At 38.7% G+C, this 18,855-nt stretch overlaps 2 protein-coding genes across 4 annotated transcripts in view; one reads left to right on the top strand and one right to left on the bottom strand.

The window, feature by feature from the left end:
• dgkh (diacylglycerol kinase, eta) overlaps positions 1-6,483 on the bottom strand; it is a 41,478-nt gene extending 34,995 nt beyond the window's left edge. For 2 of the 3 annotated variants that reach the window (XM_072444929.1, XM_072444930.1), the window contains exons 1-3: positions 6,244-6,483; positions 5,075-5,239; positions 11-121 (exon numbers count right to left, since the gene is read on the bottom strand). In XM_072444929.1, coding sequence (XP_072301030.1) covers positions 11-121; positions 5,075-5,239; positions 6,244-6,285 — 318 coding nt within the window. In that variant the 5' untranslated portion in view covers positions 6,286-6,483. Of the gene's footprint in view, positions 1-10; positions 122-5,074; positions 5,534-6,243 lie in introns of those variants that run through there. The other variant, XM_072444928.1, reaches the window with a different exon arrangement.
• A 392-nt stretch (positions 6,484-6,875) lies between these two features.
• vwa8 (von Willebrand factor A domain containing 8) overlaps positions 6,876-18,855 on the top strand; it is a 37,121-nt gene continuing 25,141 nt past the window's right edge. The window contains exons 1-19 of the mRNA XM_072444927.1: positions 6,876-7,128; positions 7,519-7,596; positions 7,680-7,810; positions 7,914-8,024; positions 10,785-10,952; positions 11,294-11,458; positions 11,618-11,667; positions 11,740-11,848; positions 12,104-12,208; positions 12,284-12,412; positions 12,993-13,127; positions 13,206-13,283; positions 14,182-14,342; positions 14,413-14,526; positions 16,038-16,218; positions 17,211-17,288; positions 17,379-17,494; positions 17,856-17,956; positions 18,029-18,135. Of these exons, the coding sequence (XP_072301028.1) occupies positions 6,996-7,128; positions 7,519-7,596; positions 7,680-7,810; positions 7,914-8,024; positions 10,785-10,952; positions 11,294-11,458; positions 11,618-11,667; positions 11,740-11,848; positions 12,104-12,208; positions 12,284-12,412; positions 12,993-13,127; positions 13,206-13,283; positions 14,182-14,342; positions 14,413-14,526; positions 16,038-16,218; positions 17,211-17,288; positions 17,379-17,494; positions 17,856-17,956; positions 18,029-18,135 (2,250 nt within the window). The 5' untranslated portion in view covers positions 6,876-6,995. The remainder of the gene's footprint in view (positions 7,129-7,518; positions 7,597-7,679; positions 7,811-7,913; positions 8,025-10,784; positions 10,953-11,293; positions 11,459-11,617; positions 11,668-11,739; positions 11,849-12,103; positions 12,209-12,283; positions 12,413-12,992; positions 13,128-13,205; positions 13,284-14,181; positions 14,343-14,412; positions 14,527-16,037; positions 16,219-17,210; positions 17,289-17,378; positions 17,495-17,855; positions 17,957-18,028; positions 18,136-18,855) is intronic.

Raw genomic sequence — 18,855 nt, 5'->3', positions numbered from 1 at the left:
GGAAGCTTACCTTGGCATCTTTGGCATAGTAAAGAGTTCGTCCTCTCAATTTGAAGTAACGCTTTTTCCACCTCTGGAAAGAGCTGGTCTGTTTGAGCAACAATCCCTCTTTTATACTTGTCTGGTAAGAGAAAGAGATGTAACACAATCAGTTTCATACAGCACAGTAATTTATGATTCATAAAAACTGGAACAGCACTTTTACAGCAAAATCCCCATAAATTCTAAGGTTACCTATAAATTGAGATTTTTTTTTAATTGCCGTTGAATGCTTGTTTCTAAGGAAGAACTGCACACAGTGACATGGGCTGAAGCTGACATCCTGCCCACCAGCTGTGTCAACTTAAACATCCAAACACGCCAGGGACACAGGCTACTACGGGGGGCATCAGGGGACATTTGACTCAACTGTGAATTCAAATGGCTCTTTTAAGAGCAATGTTAAAATTCCGTCTACAGCATTTATAATCCTAAATAGATCTCTTCTACCAAGTAACCAGTAGAGGACATTTCCATATGTATTTATATTATATACTGTATATTTCAATTATTCAGCAACATATTCTTTTGCACTCTTGTGCGCTTCTTCAATAGAGAGATAGACAGAATCTAGCCATCTACTATAGATGTCATCTTCCCCCGTTGAAGGTAGCGTTAAAGACTGAATTCCTGGAGTGGATTAAGGTGAAATACCTCAACGCTCACTTCCCTATAAGGACTTTGCTGCTTGCCGCCAAGCGCAATCAAACCAAGGCTGAAAAACCGACATGGCAGATGAAGTCATCTCCTCATTTATAGTCAGGACACTACTGAGAGAATAACACTATGTGTTAACTCTTTTCTGTAGTGAAACATGTTTATTCTTGTGCTACATCATTGAAGAACAGTAGCACACATGAGCAAAATAATCAAACAACCAAACTTCTATGACTTACTCCTACAGCTACTCCTATAGCTCTTACCCTGCGTTAAATTGTATTATTATGGTTTAACACAATTAGATTTAGGCAGTATTAATAACAGGAGAAATATAAGTTACATTTTCTAGTTAAAATTGCATATGTTAATCATTAATAAATGGTGCAAACCATAAATGATGGAATAGCCTAGTTTATTGGTATGCCTTGCAATAATGTAATATGTTTTATATCTATAATTCTATATTTTTTCAGCATGAGCAGTGCACAGCCAGAACAAGGACTTTGTTCTAGTTGGATGTTCCACTTTCTATATTTTGTCCCTCCTTGGCCTCCATAGTTCCTTTCCTTGTCTTCATCTCCTTCCTGTTGCCAAGTAGGCCAGAAGTGATCTATAAATACTTTGCCTCTGCTGCTAAATAGTGAGACAGATAGCTGTCCTGTGCCTTAAGAGAAATGAGTAACCTGAGCTCACCACTGACAGTCTGCGTGGACACCGACAGGGAAACGCAAACTCACACAAAGTAACGGCAGCAACAACCTCTTGTCTCTGTTCTTGTTAATGTTAGGCAGACAGTGGCCACAGAACCTGCCCATGTATGAACTTAGAGAGCTTCCTATTCACATTTGTCTGGTCTCTTAACAACGATACTTCAGCATTTTAAACATTCTCAGTGAAGGGCCAACCTCGTCACAGGACCATTATAGAAGAGTAAAACTGAAGCTTGGGCATGCTTAAAAACTATTTCTCAAAATATGTCTTGACATTTTAAAACAAATACCACATTAGGGCTAGTGTTAATCAAAGTTTAACTGAAATTGAAATAATTTATGTTTATGCTTGGGGTTTTTATTGGAGCGGTCCAAAGCCAATCTTCTGTCAGTAAATAAGAGTTCAGACTTTGGGGGACCATATTTAACCATTTTTGTAGATGTTGTTTATTGCAAGCCATTTTCATTTTGTTTTGGAAAATGAAAAGATGAATTAACATTGAACAATAAATAAAATATGTGTATGTTCACAAATGTCTGGTAGTCATTTTGTTCACAAATGTCTGGTAGTCATTTTGTTTCCAATTAAAGTATTTGTCTTCAACTATGAGTACATTCAATTCTACAGGCAAAAATGTACATTGTGACTACTATGTGCAATAATACTGACCCAGCTATAGGCCATAGGCGTGCGTCTTACCCAGCACATTGTTACATTAATTTAAACATCTGTCACTGACTTATTTGTCATTTGTGCTTGAGTCAGGAGTGCCACTGGAGCACAATCAGTTATTTGACAGACAAGTGCTGAATCACAAAATACTTTCTTCCCACATCACCCCTCCTCTCTACCTCTCTGTGCATTCTTCGTTTTCTAGTCGGATTTAATTATAATTTGCTACATTTCTACCTCCCACCACATGCTAAAATTCACCATAGTGATGAGAAAATTATAACACAGGAGGTGAGAAGGGACGATCCCCTTGTCGGGGGTCTGTCTCCGGTTCGGGTACAGCACCATGTTGTGTCATTAATATGTATGTCTAGGTAGAACAGCGGCTATTTAGAGAGCTTTAAGTGTGAGGGTGAGACATACAGAGAAGATACTGCACTTTCTGTTCAAGCATTTTGTACACCTTTCTATCTCTATCTTCTGCACTTGACTCAACGTGGCATTTTTATATACATATGTGAATGTCCTCTTTGGTGTTCTTTAGGTCTCTACTAATTGTAACTTCCACTTTCTTACCTATGAATGTATATTGCCTATTTTAACTCTTCAATATGTCTCAGCGCTGCTACTTCCACTTATGCTACTTTTGTCTTTTTCCACAGAGCCACTTTTAAAATATACAGCTACTACACATTATTTAATTCTGCTCAAATTAAGTAAAACATAGCTTTGCTTTATGTGTACTAATGTGTTTTCAGCTTAATATAATATTTGTTTGGCTTACACAGTCCACGCACAAAGCAGTTTTAAGGAAAAACTAAAATTATATTCCCACATTGTCGTGTGTGCATCATCAGAGGAGCCCTAGAGACCAATACAAAGTCCCAAAACAGCAGCAAGCTCCTGTGCACTCTAAGCTCTGCTTTCAATCACCCTGATACAGAATTAGCAACAAGTTTACAGGCTGTGTCCCCATACAACGACACCAAAACACAACAGCACAGAGCCACTGAAGTGGAAAGTTTCCTATTTCAAATCTTTGCTTCAACAACATATTTAACTTCAGCCCTTCATCTCCATGAGGACTAACTAACAGTATTTAAGGGTGAATATTAAGTCAAATAATGTGTCAAATTCTATTATGCCCTGACCAACTGAGGGAAATCCTGGAACAATGGCTGGTGAAAAAATTATATTCAATAACACATAAGTGCTGTAGTAGACCATTTAAAAAGCATTCAAAGCTGTCAATATATTGATTTTTCTTGTGGGGCTTAAAAGTGTGGATGAACACACAATTAGCTACAAGAGATATACCGGTAATACCAGATTGAGTGCTTAAAGTTATATTATTTGCAAGCACAATGGGGGGTATCCAACAGAATTCCTTGTAATGTGGTTTTTGGTTGTTGTAAAGCCACCAAATATCCAAATCAGCCAGTAAATGGAAAGGGTTAACATTAAATAATTAATATTACAATTAATATTATTAAAGAGGAAAGTTTACTTTATTTTCTGTGTCAAATGACATTGATTAAAATCCGACTGCACGTCTGCCCTTCTCAGCCCCCATTTTACTCTGTCCTTTCCTGTCTAATAAAGCCTACGGGTAACAACATTATTATCTTATCTTTATTAAACAAACAAATAAAACATTTAAATTGGGATGTATCAAGATGAGGAAACACAATTTAAAAATGTTTTTGTCATGTCACATTATGCAAGGATAAGAAAAAAACACCTTGTCTTTAATCATTCAATCAACAATTGTTTACAACTTTACACCTTTTGAATTTGCCGCATAAGCCCACAATAAACTCATGAAATCTACAGAAGCTAAAGTAGTAGTGTGGACAGAGACAGTGATGAGTAACATGCATGTGCACACACAGAGCTGCGCAAACAAGCCAATGGAACAACACTCTGAGGCCAACCTGCATGATCCATTAGTAACATCGTCACAAGGTAAAACGACTCGCTGACCCACACCACTGCATCTCTCAGACTGGGACGAGTGTAAATACATGAGCCCGACTTTATGCTTTATGTTGTCCATTCACTAAACCATAAGGGGTTTGTTTGAGAAATAGTTGCAAACATTGGATACAACATTTCTAGTCTTTGCCTGAAAATCAGCATATCTTATTGTGCATAATGGAGCAGGTTTGAAGAAAAATGCATCCAATAACTTCATAGCTACTCAAAATTCAAATGCATCTTTTTACATTATTAGAATAATAATAATAGGAAGTAAATAAAAAAACATTGCAGTCAAAGCTTGTCCTGTCATCTGCACTGACAGGTGAGTAGGTAAAAGATTAGCATAATGAGGGTATCATCTGATTGGGAGTCTCTAAATATATCCCATTGTGAATAATGCAGGTAAGGGTGGAGTGGAGCGGTCAATAATTAAGTGGATTCATTGGTGTGAGAGGATCGCACTCATTTACAGTGTATAAGATAAGTGGGCCAAGACGGCTTAGATGTCACAGGTAGAACAGTGTATATTCTCTGCTATGAATTTAGCCATGGTTTAAGTTTACACTTGGGAATAGGGCACTGTGTTTAGTTCAATGCTGTGCCTAAAAAAATGTTTTCATCATAACTTTCTGCACTTCTACACTTCTAAAACATTGGCTTATTATATGCAAACATTGATATTAATCTTGCAAAATCCTTTCTTAAAATGTGAATATCATCAAGTTAATAAAATGCCTGCACGGATGCCAATATTTTAGTTTCACATTGAAAACCCAGACACTGAACATTCAACAGTTGCCATAACAACAAGTCTTGAAAGTCTTGTCTTTGCTATTTTCTATACTTTGGGCTGAGAAAAAATAAAAACAGATATTACAAAAAAAAGCACATGTAACAATCCTCAAATGAATCAACAGCTTTCAATAACAGGCATTAACACAAACATTAAAGGCTGTTTAAGTCAGTCTTGTCCTGTCTAGTATTTATCCACACAACTAGAGACGAGGTTTACCTTGCTTCTTATCTGTCCTGATGTGGACACTTTCCGGATGAGTTTCTGGGGGCCTTCCTGCTCTGCATCGCTGTCTGAAGACTCGTCCGCGGCTCCAGAGCCGGTGGTGGTGCCCACCACATGGGCATGGATGCCCACGGTGGACGTAGCTCCTTTCTCGGGCTCCTGTCGTGGGATGGAACAAACACATTCGGGATTAGTCCTGTCTCGATCCACAGCGACTCCCTTTCGAGAGCTCCAGAGCTGCGAGGCGTCTCTCCTCGCTGTCATCTCTCACTGGCTCCACGATAAAGACGCCCGTGTTTTGTGGAGTGTGTGTGGGCTGCATGGAGGATGGGGCATGGCGCTGCTCGACACTGCCAGAGCACGACTGTTTAATGAGAACCGACAGTGTGTGATCTCTTTTGTCCGGAGGAGATCTGGCTCCAGTCATGAACAGCTCAGAGACCGCCTCACACACGCTCCGTGGACCTGCCCGTGGCATGGCAGACCCTAGTGGCGGCTTCACGCACACAGCGCGCTCTTACCGACAACACAACGTGCGGGAAGAAGCGCGTCAAAACTACAAATGCTTGAGGCGGCTGGACTTTGATGCAGAACAAGATCACCTTCATGTATAATTGCATGCATACTATGTTGACACACACATATAATAAGAGTAAATAATAACGCAAGGCCAGTAATGTCCACAGGCTTCAGTGAGTACTTTAGAGGCTCGTGTTTGGGTCCTGCACACACACTGAGGGGAGGAACACGCGCGTCAGTTGCTTGTCTGACGTTAATTTAAACTGACAATAAAAACTAAAAAACACTGATTGTGTGAGTGTGTGACACCATCATCAGTCTTCAGAGATTTGAAATTGAAAGCTCATGACAGTCGATTTGCGGTCTTACAATTTACAACAACTTAAAAAACAACGACAACCACTTACAAGTGTAGGTACTTGGTTGTTCCTAATTGTATTTCAAGAAACGCTTCTAAACAAAGAAATCTAGCTGAAGTGACACGATCGGGATGGATGCACATGTCTGCAGAAATGTCCGGGGGGGGGGGGGGGAGACGCGACAAGATGCTAAATTACAACAACTTTTCAAACTTCTATGGTAGACGGACACATTTGGGCTATCGAACACTCGGGGTAAAGGGTCCAGTGCGGAATGGTACTAACCAGTTCCTCCCAGGCAGGACTGCGAGTGTAGACATCCTCCATAGTCCCAGAGCGCAGTGTCCGCTCTAGAGAGGAAACAGAAGAATCGGGAGCGGGTTTCGGAGATGGTGGAGGGATTGTCGAGCAGCCTGATCCCCGGGTCCAGCACCAGTCATATGCACACTGCGTACATACTCCTCTTTGCGCTGTCCTCCCGTCTCTACTACTACTACAGCGCTCCCTCCGCTCGCGCCCCCGCCCTTTGCGCCCATCAAAGCTTTACTCCACGTGATTGACGTCAAATTAATTTAGGGTAATGGGCTTTGTGCGCAGCCAGACGCAAAATGTTTCTCTAATGGTGACATTTATTTGACTGATGTTTTCCCAGCTGCTAGTGTGACTGTTTAAGATGCATATAATCCTGGCATTATACAACAACGGGTAAGAAATAATGCACAATTAAAATACATTTAAAACATGTATTTTGATTATGATTTGCATAATGCGACTATGTTCTTGTGCCCCAGATTTGTCTTGTCTTATCAACAGTTGGAAAAAGGTTGCTAGCGGTCCCTTTTTTCCCACCTTTGCTTTGTATCCGGAACCTTTGGAAGAAACAATTGCTCACACGGCAGGTTTATGTAACGCACCATCTTGTCCCTCCACTGTTATGTTCCGACTTTCCAACATGAGCTGTCTGACATAACACTAGACTGATCAAACGTCAGCCAGGACCGTTTGTCTCTCTGAATGGGTTTGGATTAAACTATAGCATGAAACCTTACATTTTATCTCGTGGCACAGCTGCGGCTGTTGCTGCGAGGAGAATGCGCAATATTCTGGGCTCTGTCGCTGGCAGCTGGATGTGGAGAACCCGAGAGGTCAAACTTATAAACACATCCTCAGGTAGTATATCTTATTATCATGTCGTACCACACTGATGAATAGTGAAGCAAGCTGGAAAACAATTTACTTGAAAACAAATAGCAATAGCAAAATAGATGACCTACTATGTTGATAATAAAGTATGCACAGTGTGGCAATGAAGTGTTCCTATTCATTTTATTAAGATGATGGTATATGATTGGTGGTGTTTCACATTGATAATCTAGAAACTCAATGCAACTTTCTTTACATAATTCAGTAATGCTACAATAAGTTCTATAATTGAAAATGTAGTTGTAAACATTTCATTGATTAACTTTTTCAAAATATAATCAAGTAGCCTAATTACCCTACTATAAACAAAAAGTGCCTTAGATCATTCATTGTAATAAACATACTATTTTGTTTCAGGTGACACTGTGACAATAGGAGACATCTCGTACAAACTGAAGACACCACAGAACCCAGAGCTAGTCCCTGCTAAACACAGTTTGTGATTTAAGTGTTCTTGTATTTTTTGTGGTGCATTTATAAATATGCTTATTAACAAAACATGTATGGATGTATTCTAGTTTCAGACTTGCCTCCACAGACAGTGATGCAACATTTACGATGGATCATGCAGAAAGACCTATTGGGCCAAGACATGTTTCTGATTGGACCCCCTGGGCCCCTAAGACGTTCCATAGCCATGCAATACTTGGTGAGTATTGCATTATGTTTTCTAAATCATCACAGATTTACAAGACTAATAGTAACACAAACTGTGGGTAAAATTGATAATTATTCATTATCTTTTCTTCCAGGAGCTGACCAAGCGTGAAGTAGAATATGTAGCTCTGTCCAGAGACACAACAGAGACTGATCTTAAACAAAGAAGAGAGATTCGCTCAGGAACAGCCTTCTACATTGACCAGGTAAATATATTACGTAGCACATACATGATGTATTGAGCGGCCTAAATTGCTGCCCGCCTAAAGTGGAGAATAGTTCTGATTACAACATTTAACATGATTCCCTAATTTTTAGTCATGACTATGAACTCCCTTATTCTGTGAATTAATATATCGTACAACAAGCTGCACCCGGTCATCATCTTCAATATTTTCATTCTGCTCTGATCAATCAAGTCTTATTACACCCCCACACTCTGGTGACTCCTTAAATAAAGTATCCATGGAAACCGGATATTAATTCTCTAGTCTGGACTCTCTGAGGAGAACGTTCTGTTCTCAACTAATCTTTGAAATAAAAAACGCAATGGTCATTAAATGTAGTCACAGATATTTATTGGCACAAAAATACCCTGCTGTAACAAGTATTGAAACATCATATTTCAGTTTTTGTTGTGAAATTTCAGGATTTTGTTGTGAAATTAGCAAACATTTTGTTTACAACATTGTTGACCTAGTTATGTGTTTTTTTGGGAAAATTCACAGTTTGATTTTTGCTCTATTTCTTCTAAGTTTTAAAACAATAAGATCAGAACTGTTTTGACCAGCTCCTATACAAGAGGAATGAGATTTACTGGTTACCTGGGCTATATGCATGTCTGTTTAAAATCAAAGCCATAGGATTATTACCTATAAAAATATAAGACCGTAAAGTTGGCAGCATTTGCATCAAAAATAACTGCAACAGGAAGAAGTTGATTCCTTTGACAACAATCCATACACGAGGAATGGCTTTATTAAAATATGTGAACTATCAATAATTTAAACAATGACCATCTTCCTAGTATTCCTTGATACTGACATTTTTATTGTTTGGGGGCTGTGTTAATCAAGTAGGGCTCTTTTAACTGCACAGAACTACTTGTGCATTGTTGGGTTTTGTGTCTTGTAGAACGTTCTATTCCTTAGAGCTCTGTGCTGATTTTTAGTCCTATATTCAGATGGTGCTCCCAGTCCTATTCACTTATCTCTTTGCGGTACTTATAATAGCATCCAATTTGTGCTCATTTGGCTTTTTGTTCCTTTTTCGTTGACCGTTAAAATAGCTTGAAACCCTGTCTCCTAACACAGATATATAATCACTGTTATCTTTGTGACATTGGCAATTACCTCTCTCCCACTGAGCTGTTGTGTAAGCAGCCAACCTGGAAAGCCTACTACATAAGGAGTAATAAAAGGGCTTGCAACCTCCACCAGAGTTGAAAGAACTGTACTTATTTTTAGTCCAATCTGTGGTTTGAATCATCCTCTACCAACAATATTTAGTGACAGGATAACTTAAGTAAATGGATTCACAAGAGGTTTTGTGATCAGGGTTTTTTGTGCACTTACATTTTTGGGAATGTTTGTTAGTTAGTTTAAGTGTATGTTGTGGCAAAGTACCCAGGCTATCAAGTATCAAATATATATATATAAATATATAAAATATATAATATTGGATGACCTTCATTACACCCTTACATCTGTGAAGTTACAAATTACATGCTACACATTACTGTACATACTCACTCTATTTAAAAAATGTAAAATACTTTTACAGCTGTGAAAAACATCACAAATGGGATGCCGAAGTACATTTTTATCACATTAATCATATAATAGAAATAAATATTAGTGTAAGTTTTTGTGAATTTCTTTCAGATTCTTTTTTTTTTTTTTGTATACAGTAAAAGATTCAGATGCATCAATCAGGCCTGACTCTGCAGATTTGATTTATTTTTTCATTTGGCTGCCACCTTCTTTGTCAGGGGCCACATTACAGTTGAACAGAGTTTTATGTCAGATGCCCTTCCTGTGATAACCAGCCACATGACACTGACTGGAGAGGGCAAAGGGACTGTCACAAGGACCGTCACAAGGTGCTTAGGCTGGTCTTGCATCAAGGACCTTCAGATTCAGAGTGTTTCAGAATGCAGTAAACTGTATGACCAAAAACAAATTGAGCTAAACTGTATAAAATGTAGGGAAAGGTCATGTAAACAAAATGGTCTGTCACTCAGTAAAGTCTTTCGGACCGGACACATTGCTTCAGTGTGGTTCCCCATTCACTCTGAATCCTGCGTCACCAGATTCTTTGAACAATTATCTGATTATAGCGTTTGTGCCTAAAAGGGAGCAGGGGTTAAAAATAGAGCATCTGTTTCTCTCTATAGTTTAATGGCTGTGCTTCCCACACAACCTGGCACATATTTACATGTTAACCTAATTATATGGTCACACGCTCTGTGGTCCACACAGACTGCTAAAATTTCCTGCCTCTTGACGTCACATGTTCCTTTTCTGCTGAAGACTGTCAAAAACAAGAACTAACGAAACGTTTCGGTTTAATTTTGGAACAAAATAATGGCTTGGCTGAAAGAGTTTAGAGGAATTGAGGAGGATGTTGTAACACAATATACTAAGGACATCCTCAGGAAAAGCATTTTACAAGCTGCTGCTTAGTAATGGCACCAAATGCGGTAAACTACATTTATGGTAATATTTGAATTCTGGGAATACCCGGAGACTCGATGTGGTTTTCTATATTTAGCAACCAGCACAATTTTAATAATGGAATAATTATGATACTATATTACTCGTGTAACTAAAGACCAGAATGTTCTTTTATCTGTACAACTTAAGATCTATAATTAGCCAATCTCTTATCCTTTACAATTATCTTTTGGCTAACTGTTGCCATAAAAAATGGTTGCATTGATTTTTTTTTGGCCCCTGTGTCTCTAGTGTGCAGTTCGGGCAGCGACCCAGGGCCGTGTGCTGGTGCTGGAGGGGCTGGAGAAGGCCGAGAGGAACGTGCTGCCCGTGCTCAACAACCTGCTGGAGAACAGAGAGATGCAGCTGGAGGACGGGCGCTTCCTCATGTCAGCCGAGCGATACGACAAACTGCTGCAGGTCAATACAGAAGTACAAATTTAGTCAGATGGGAAGATGCTTTGGGTCAGGGTCATAATCATTTAGTTAAGATTCATGAGTGCTTTTTGTCAAAGTGTACTGTTTTTGACCTATGGACCAAATATTCTTTATTTTATTGATTTTTAGAAGGTTGGACTTTGTATTACTGTGATTTAATTTGTCCTCCATAACTTATCTCCTCATCTACTCCATGATTAACATAAATCTGATAACTGTTCAAAACATCACAACTCCTGCTGGTCCTTTACTGTAGATTTTGGGAAAGAAAGAGTAATTATTAAAATGTAATGATGTAAATATAATGGTTTTGTGTTGTCTAGGAGCACACCAAAGAGGAGTTGGACAGCTCGAAGATTGTCCGTGTGAGCAAGGACTTCCGGGTCATTGCTCTGGGTATTCCTGTTCCCAAATACAAGGGCAATCCTCTGGACCCACCCCTCCGCTCTCGTTTTCAGGCCCGAGATATTTATCAGCTACCCTTTAAGGTTGGCACAAAGATGAACTGTGTGCGAGCGTGTATGCGTGCGTGTTTCAGCTTTTGAATGAAAAAAGTTCTCACAATTATTATTATTATTTATTTATTTTTATTTGAAAGATCATATTAAACATAAGAAAGTGTAATTTCTCTTTCTTAAATATTTTAGGACCAGTTGGAGTTGTTGAACACAGCTGGGCCAAACATTGGTGCAGATAGGTAATTTCTAGCTTCCTCTAAATTGCTGTTAAATACTGTATGTCTTTTAAAACTTTCCTGTTGTTATTTCAGGGTGTCCCAGTTGTTGTCATTAGCAACTACTCTGTGCTCCCAGGAATCATCGAGCCTGGGCCTCCCTGACTTTCCGGTAGACAATCTGCCTTCAGCTCTGGAAGTGCTGGTATAAAATCCAAAGCTAAAATATTTACTTCCACTATGGGAGTTTTTATTTATTTATAGGAGATCTTCTACTGAAAGTGTTTTTTCAGACTTCCTATAAGTGATCTGTTCTTCTGTATCTACCTCTGTATCTACCTGCGTTGCACCAATGAAATTTCCCCATGTGGGACAATAAAGGATTATCTTATCTTATCTTATCATATTGTTTAAACAGTTACACTGGCTTTTTTTGCTTAACTGATGTCTTTTGTTGTAGAACGTGTTTCCCATGTTGTCATCCCAGCAGCTCGTAAATAGACTTTATCCTTACAAAAGCATCTTGGGCAAGGAGGGCTGCACTGCTGTGGAGAATGTCCTTAGTGTGAGAAAAGAATACAAAGAAACTTAACTTAGCTTAACATGTTTTATGTATATACTAATATATGTGTTTTTATAGAGGTTTGAGCTCCTGGATGGCCGTAGGCAGCAAGCACCTACCTGTATTCTGAACGTGTCAGCTGTAACAGAGACAAAGGACCATGCAAACGTGACTTTAGAAGTTGCGGGAAAAGAAGTTACATTTGAGGTACTAATGCGCTCAAATAAAGGCTGAGTAATGCGTTTGTCAGAGTGGTTCCCTGTATTCTCAGGGTAGGCCACACATTATCAAACAGAACATTGCATTATTAGCGTTATCACTGTGGGTTTCTGGCAAATGTCTGGGCAGTGATAGTCTTTCACAGCTTACACTTAGTGTTTTTTTGTGTGAATGAGTCACTGTGGGCTTTATAGATAAGCCATTGTTCTAATAATAGCGAACAACATGCCAAAAAGAGGAAATTATTTCAGTGATATCACTCCTGTAATTGACCAAAATGTGCTCCTTATTTAAGAATGAACAAAAGGATGAAAGAATTTCTCAGTGCTGATCTTTATATTGGAAAAGATTTAGTGCCCAAATAAGGAGATAATATCAATTTGTTTTTGTTTTTTTTAGTAAAGATAATTTATTCAGTGTGTATAATTTAATAGTGCAGAATCTTGTAAATTAACGTCTTTTCTAAACTGAAAATACAGTATGGTCTTTCAGGCTATTGGCATTTGACTATTGTTGATAATGATATCCTGTTATTTAATGCATAAGCGCTTTTCTTTTGTCTTTGCAGGTACAGTCCGGGGTCAATGAACCGCGTCAGCCCAACTGCAGTTCGCTCTTCATCAGCACACGCAGCCAGTCCCAGCTGATCGCAGAGATGATGCAGTCACACATGGTCAAGGATATATGTCTTATTGGAGCTAAGGTTGTAACCCAGTCCCATTCAGATTGTGCATCTCTCTTGTTTTCACACACAGTAAGTCAATACTGTTGTTTCCTTTAGGGCTGTGGCAAGTCAGCAATTGCCAGAGAGTTTGGTGGGATATTGGGATACAGTATTGAGTCGGTGATGCTTTACCAGGTAAATAAATAAATCATGTTTGTATAGCTGAAATGTATATGGTTATACTACATGCTTGCTACAAATGTGAAAATTGGAGCTATCAGAAAAAAGTGTTTTTTACTGTAGGTCACACCTCATATAATATTCATGATGTGAAGCCTCTGACCATCTGTTCAGCTCTGGACCAATATTGTGAAAAGCAAGTGCCAGCATTTATTTATACCTCAGGCTCTTTTTGTATCCTACATGTATTTGTCATTTTGGTGGATTAGTACAATGTTTGAATTTGAAAAAGTACCTTCTTTACCATCAATGATGCAGAAATTGCTATACATTAATGTGGGCACTAAACTTCCAACATGTTCTAATACCTACTTACACTTGGAACGGTTGGATTATTTCAGTACAATAACATGATCATTTAGAATGGAGCTGCCTGAACAGAAGCTAGTGCGTTTGTGAAATATTAAAAATATATATATTTGAAGAGGCATTTTTATGTACAATGTTACTAACAAGGACTTGGAAGCGTGCAAAATTCAGTTTTACATAAGCCCCTTGTAGGAAACAGAAGACCGTCTCAACATTATTCTAGTTCTGTGTGTGATTTTGAGGAATGCTGTCATTTGGGTCATGATCGCACAGGAAGCGGGTGTGCATAAGCCATATGTATTTATGCATCATGCTCGAGTTATTTTTAGCCCACTGGGGTTAGGGGGTGACTTGCTCTGCGGGAATTGCAGAATCCACAGTGGTTCGTTTTTGTCAACTGTTAAAAACCCATTTTGGGACATAGAAGGCCTACACTTTGTTCCTGGTCTTCCATTTTTGCACTGGTTTTATACATTATGCATTTTCTTCCTCTTTTTTTACATTGTTTACCTTTTATTTTATGGCTTTCCTTGTCTTTTCCTAGGACATGACAGCACGGGACCTACTCCAGCAGAGATTCACTCTTCCTAATGGTGACACCGCGTGGAGGCCGTCTCCTCTTGTCACTGCTGCCATGGAGGGCAAACTTCTGCTGCTGGATGGGATACACCGCGTCAATCTAGGATCTCTGGCTGTATTATCAAGGTACATCTCATCAAACTTGTGCATTTAAGCTAACTTCAGATTTAGTACTTTTCACTCTTTTGTATTCAAGGTTGCTACATGATAGGGAGTTGGACCTGTATGATGGAACCAGGCTGCTAAGATGGGATCGGTACCAAGCTTTGAAAGAAGAACTGCAGTTAACTGACCAACAACTGCAAGAAAGGTATATCAACAAATACACATTTTCAAATGCTTTAAGTATGTAGAGCAGGGGTGGGCAATTATTTTCCTCCGAGGGCCATATTTGAATCCAGGCAAGTAGCAGAGGGCCGACCCGCGATCGTTGGTGTGAAAAAAATTAAAATATTAAATATCAAATAAAATATCACTTTTCTGTCAAATATAGGCTATTGAATCTATTATTTAATTCATTTCATGTCATTTTTATTAGGGATACTTGGGCAAAAAAGAAAAACATTTAGAAAAATGTTTTTTACAAGTATTACTTGGCATGTTTGGGGGGCCGGATTATAAAGACAATCGAGCCACATGTGGCCCGCAGGCCGTAGTTTGCCCACCCCTGATGTAGAGGATTCAAATCTTAAATTGTATTTATAATTGTTTAATATTTCTAAGACGCATAAAGTTAAACTAAAAACACTATTTATTCATCCCCAAGGGGAAGTTATTTTTGTCACAGACCAATAGAAGAAATAAAGTTATCAAAAATAAAAGGTTGAAATTAAATATATTTGTATACATTTTGTATTATAAATCTGTCCTTTTAACAGCTGAATCCCCCCTTGTAAAAAATAAACTGAATATATTTATGTTTTTTTGTTTATTATATCAACTTTATCAAAGAACAACTGACAAATAATTAATCAAAATGTTCTGCCCTCAAACTGTCCCTTAAAATTGTGTTGTGTCTGATGCATTTTTGCACCCAGATAGTGTGTGTACTGTATGTTTTTGTATATTTACAAGCACATGTGTGTGAAAACCACCTTAGTCGACAGGAAGGATGTTTGCGGTAGGACGTCTGGGTTGAAATAAACCTACTTCCTCTTCCTTTAGTCTGTGGCTCGGGCAAAATGTGTGAGTCGGCCAGAATTAGGATGTGTACTTGGGATTAGGATGTGTACCGGCTCTTGGAAAACATTGAATTTAAAAAGTTTAAATGTGCTAATATAGGGAAAACTGCATGTTGCCCAGTAACAAGTGTGTTCGATAATGTTTTATGTGCTCTGATTGGTAGACAACTGATTCTAATTATTCTTTCATGTATGTAAGAGTGTTGAGAGAATATAGAACAAGCTATTTTATATATATGATAAGATATATCTATAGGTATATTACATTTATTCAGAGTTGTCATCGTTGTACAGCATTTTCATTCTTACTTAGATGAGTTACTCATGTTTCTTGATACTAACGACAAAGGCAGACATGCTGTAATAATAGCTTGTGCTGCCCACATTAGAGTAAAAATATCCCGGTGCATGTGGGTGTTTCTGTGAAGTGATGAAGTGAGCGGATTCTGTTGTCCTCTCGAATCACAAGATTACACAGCAGCTGTCAAAAGACCTGCTTGAGTGGTTCAGGTGGATTAGTTTGGACACACAATATGCCACAAACTCCACTGGCACCTGCACTTCACACCCATTTATATGAAGCAGATGATTCTAGGCTGATTCCTCCTCTAATTTGATCATTCTTACTGCATATTTGCAGGTCTATCTTTCCCATACACCCATCATTCCGGGTGCTGGCCCTGGCAGAGCCCCCAGTGCTTGCCAGTGGAAGCAGCAGCAAAGGTCAGCAGTGGTTAGGTCCAGAACTGCTTACAATGTTTCTCTACCACACTGTCACACCCATGAGCAAGGCAGAAGAGATGGCGCTCATCGAGGGGCTGGTAAGCACACACACTACGCGCATTACTCACATTACCCACAGGGCATTGCTGCATTTGGATAAATATTTTCTATTTTATTTTTTGGCAGATAACATAACAACATATAATATGTTGTGAAAATGTTGATTAATCTCAGTAAATCAATGAAATGTATAGTTTTGTAAAACTATACAACTTATATGTGATGCCTATGACTGTTGAAGCTGATGATTTTAGAAATAATTGTACTAACAAATACAAGTTTTTTTTGTGTTTCTATGGCAACAGGCGTCCATAGATGTCTCCAGTCATACGGTACCGTACTTTTGGGCTAACGCTACAGCCACGACCCCTTTTGGGTGAAAACAAACATTGTTAAAAGAGAGGCAGGAGTTCCAAAGGGTTAAAATTATATCATTCTGCTCCAGAATACAACAAAATATTGATACTGGCGCCACAGCAGCCATGGACAGAGAAGTTGGAGAACATTTTATTCAATCCTGATAACGAGTATGACGTATGACGAGACATCTATTGCTGTAGAAATTATGTGATTCAAATGATGAGATATTATTCTTTTTGAATGGAGAAAGCTCATCCTAACAAACGTTTTAAGCATTCCACTATATTATTATCATAAATGTAAATTCACCATTTCTGGTGGAGCCACTTACTTGTCTCCATGGTGATGTCATTGCTTTTCCTGGATTGTTCCACAGTATGGCATTAAACTTGTTTCACCATGTAGACAAGCGGATGATGCCACTACACCAAGTTACAGGTCAGATCTGTGGAGAGACGATCCTGCTCACTGTAAGAATGCATTTTTCAAGTCATATTTGGACAAGAGAAACATGTGTTCTTGAATAAATGCAAGACTATGGAATAATCCATGCAAATCAATAACAGACAAGCAGGTGCCCATCAGAAAAGTGGTACAGTGTATCTTTAAAAGGTCTATAGCCATAATTACATTGTAAACACTACTTTTCTGTTTGTGCTTCTTTTTGAAGGCGCCCAATGTTCCAAAGGAGGCTATAGAGCAGCTCCTGAACCTCACTCACAGCCTACGCAGCACATTTGACCCTACGGTGAGTGTGTGAATATGTCAGCAGCACTGAGCAATTTGTTTCTGTATGTTGAGTCTGTCTAATTAATTTATGCATGGTATTTGTCCATAGGCACAGTCCCTGGCCTCGTCTCTCTCCACTCGACAGCTGCTGAGGATGTGTCGCCGCCTCTCTCAATATCCTGAGGAGAGCATTGCTCATGCAGTCAACAAGGCCTGCCTCTCCAGGTACAAAAGTGGACTTGAATTCTTCACTCAGAATGGCTTGTATTAGTTTGTTATGGCAGTAGAACGAATGTTACAAATGTAACAATGGTTCTATGAATCCCAGCTGAAAGTAGGAATGAAATAGAATTCAGAGTACACAGAGCACAGCTTGTAGCTTTTCTCGTATACCCACATTTTAATGTAATACAGTAGTTCTCAAACTGCTTCTGCTGGTACTCTGGTCCCTCTGCTGTTCTAGCGTTTGTTTAAACTACTTAAGCCATGTTTAATCATACTTAAGTCCTTGTCCGTAGATCTGCTGTTATTTAGATGGAGACATTTGAGAACCAGCCACTGATGTGCGTTTGTATTTGTACTCAAGGTTTTTGCCCAGTCTTGCACGTGCATCTTTACAAAAAAGTCTTGCCAACTGCTCTATAGAAAACGGACCAGAATCTAATGAAGATTCCCACAGTTATAATTGTAAGTAGACCGCTATCTATGCTAATAACAAGAAATTACTTGTAATTGTTTGACACTTCCATCTTCTTTTAGGTTTGGTCAAAGATGGTGTTTTGACTATTGGGAGTGTGTCAGCTCCAGTGTACATTCCCGATGTGAAGCTGAAAGTCCCAGATGTGCTTTTCTATGATAATCCTCAGGTAATTTTCCCCATATGAAATATAGAACAGAATTTAAAAAAAATATGTTGTTATTATTCAGTTCTGGGTTAGACTTTCTGTTTTCAGTCTGTAGTAGAACTATGGCGTCTTTGTTAATAACAGAAGTAGGAGCTCGTAGAGTGCTCCTTGAAGGGTTTTTATTGTACATATTAAAGGTTTCAGGTTAATTCCATTCAAGCATGTGTCTTTTGCATTATATTTTATAGGCATAATCAAATATCTGCGTCTGGCTCTGATTCTCATGTACAGTGATTGACTGTCTGTTTAAAGGTCCCATATCATGCTATTTTTCCTGTTTCGTAGTGTACCCTAAGTGCACCACCCATAACATAATAGTTGTAAAATATCACCCATATCTAGTGTACACTTTTACATTCACAAATGAATTGCAAGATAACAGAGTTTTACTTTATGTTGTCAGTATGCATCCTTTTGCCATTTGTTATGGAATGGCATCTTTTTTTGGTTAATGAAACTTGCAATCTGGTCCTTGGAGAGTACCTAGCGTAAAAGCATTTTGCTACATTTTTGACCCGTAATGCTCACCTGTCCTATATTCTGTCTTCAAAACAATATATTGAACCCTAATGGGGTACAATAGCGTTTCCCACAGGAGACACAAGCGACCCATAATTGAAATGTTTAATTTAATTTGATACATTTTTGGAGCATAAATGTCCGTGCTGATTAGAAAATACT

Source organism: Eucyclogobius newberryi, unplaced genomic scaffold, assembly GCF_026437365.1.
Source record: "Eucyclogobius newberryi isolate DKJ021-1_F unplaced genomic scaffold, fEucNew1.0.hap1 SCAF_14, whole genome shotgun sequence".
NCBI classification, from domain to species: domain Eukaryota; kingdom Metazoa; phylum Chordata; class Actinopteri; order Gobiiformes; family Gobiidae; genus Eucyclogobius; species Eucyclogobius newberryi.
The sequence above is the reverse complement of the archived record's forward strand: the minus strand, read 5'-3'. Positions and strand labels throughout refer to the sequence as shown.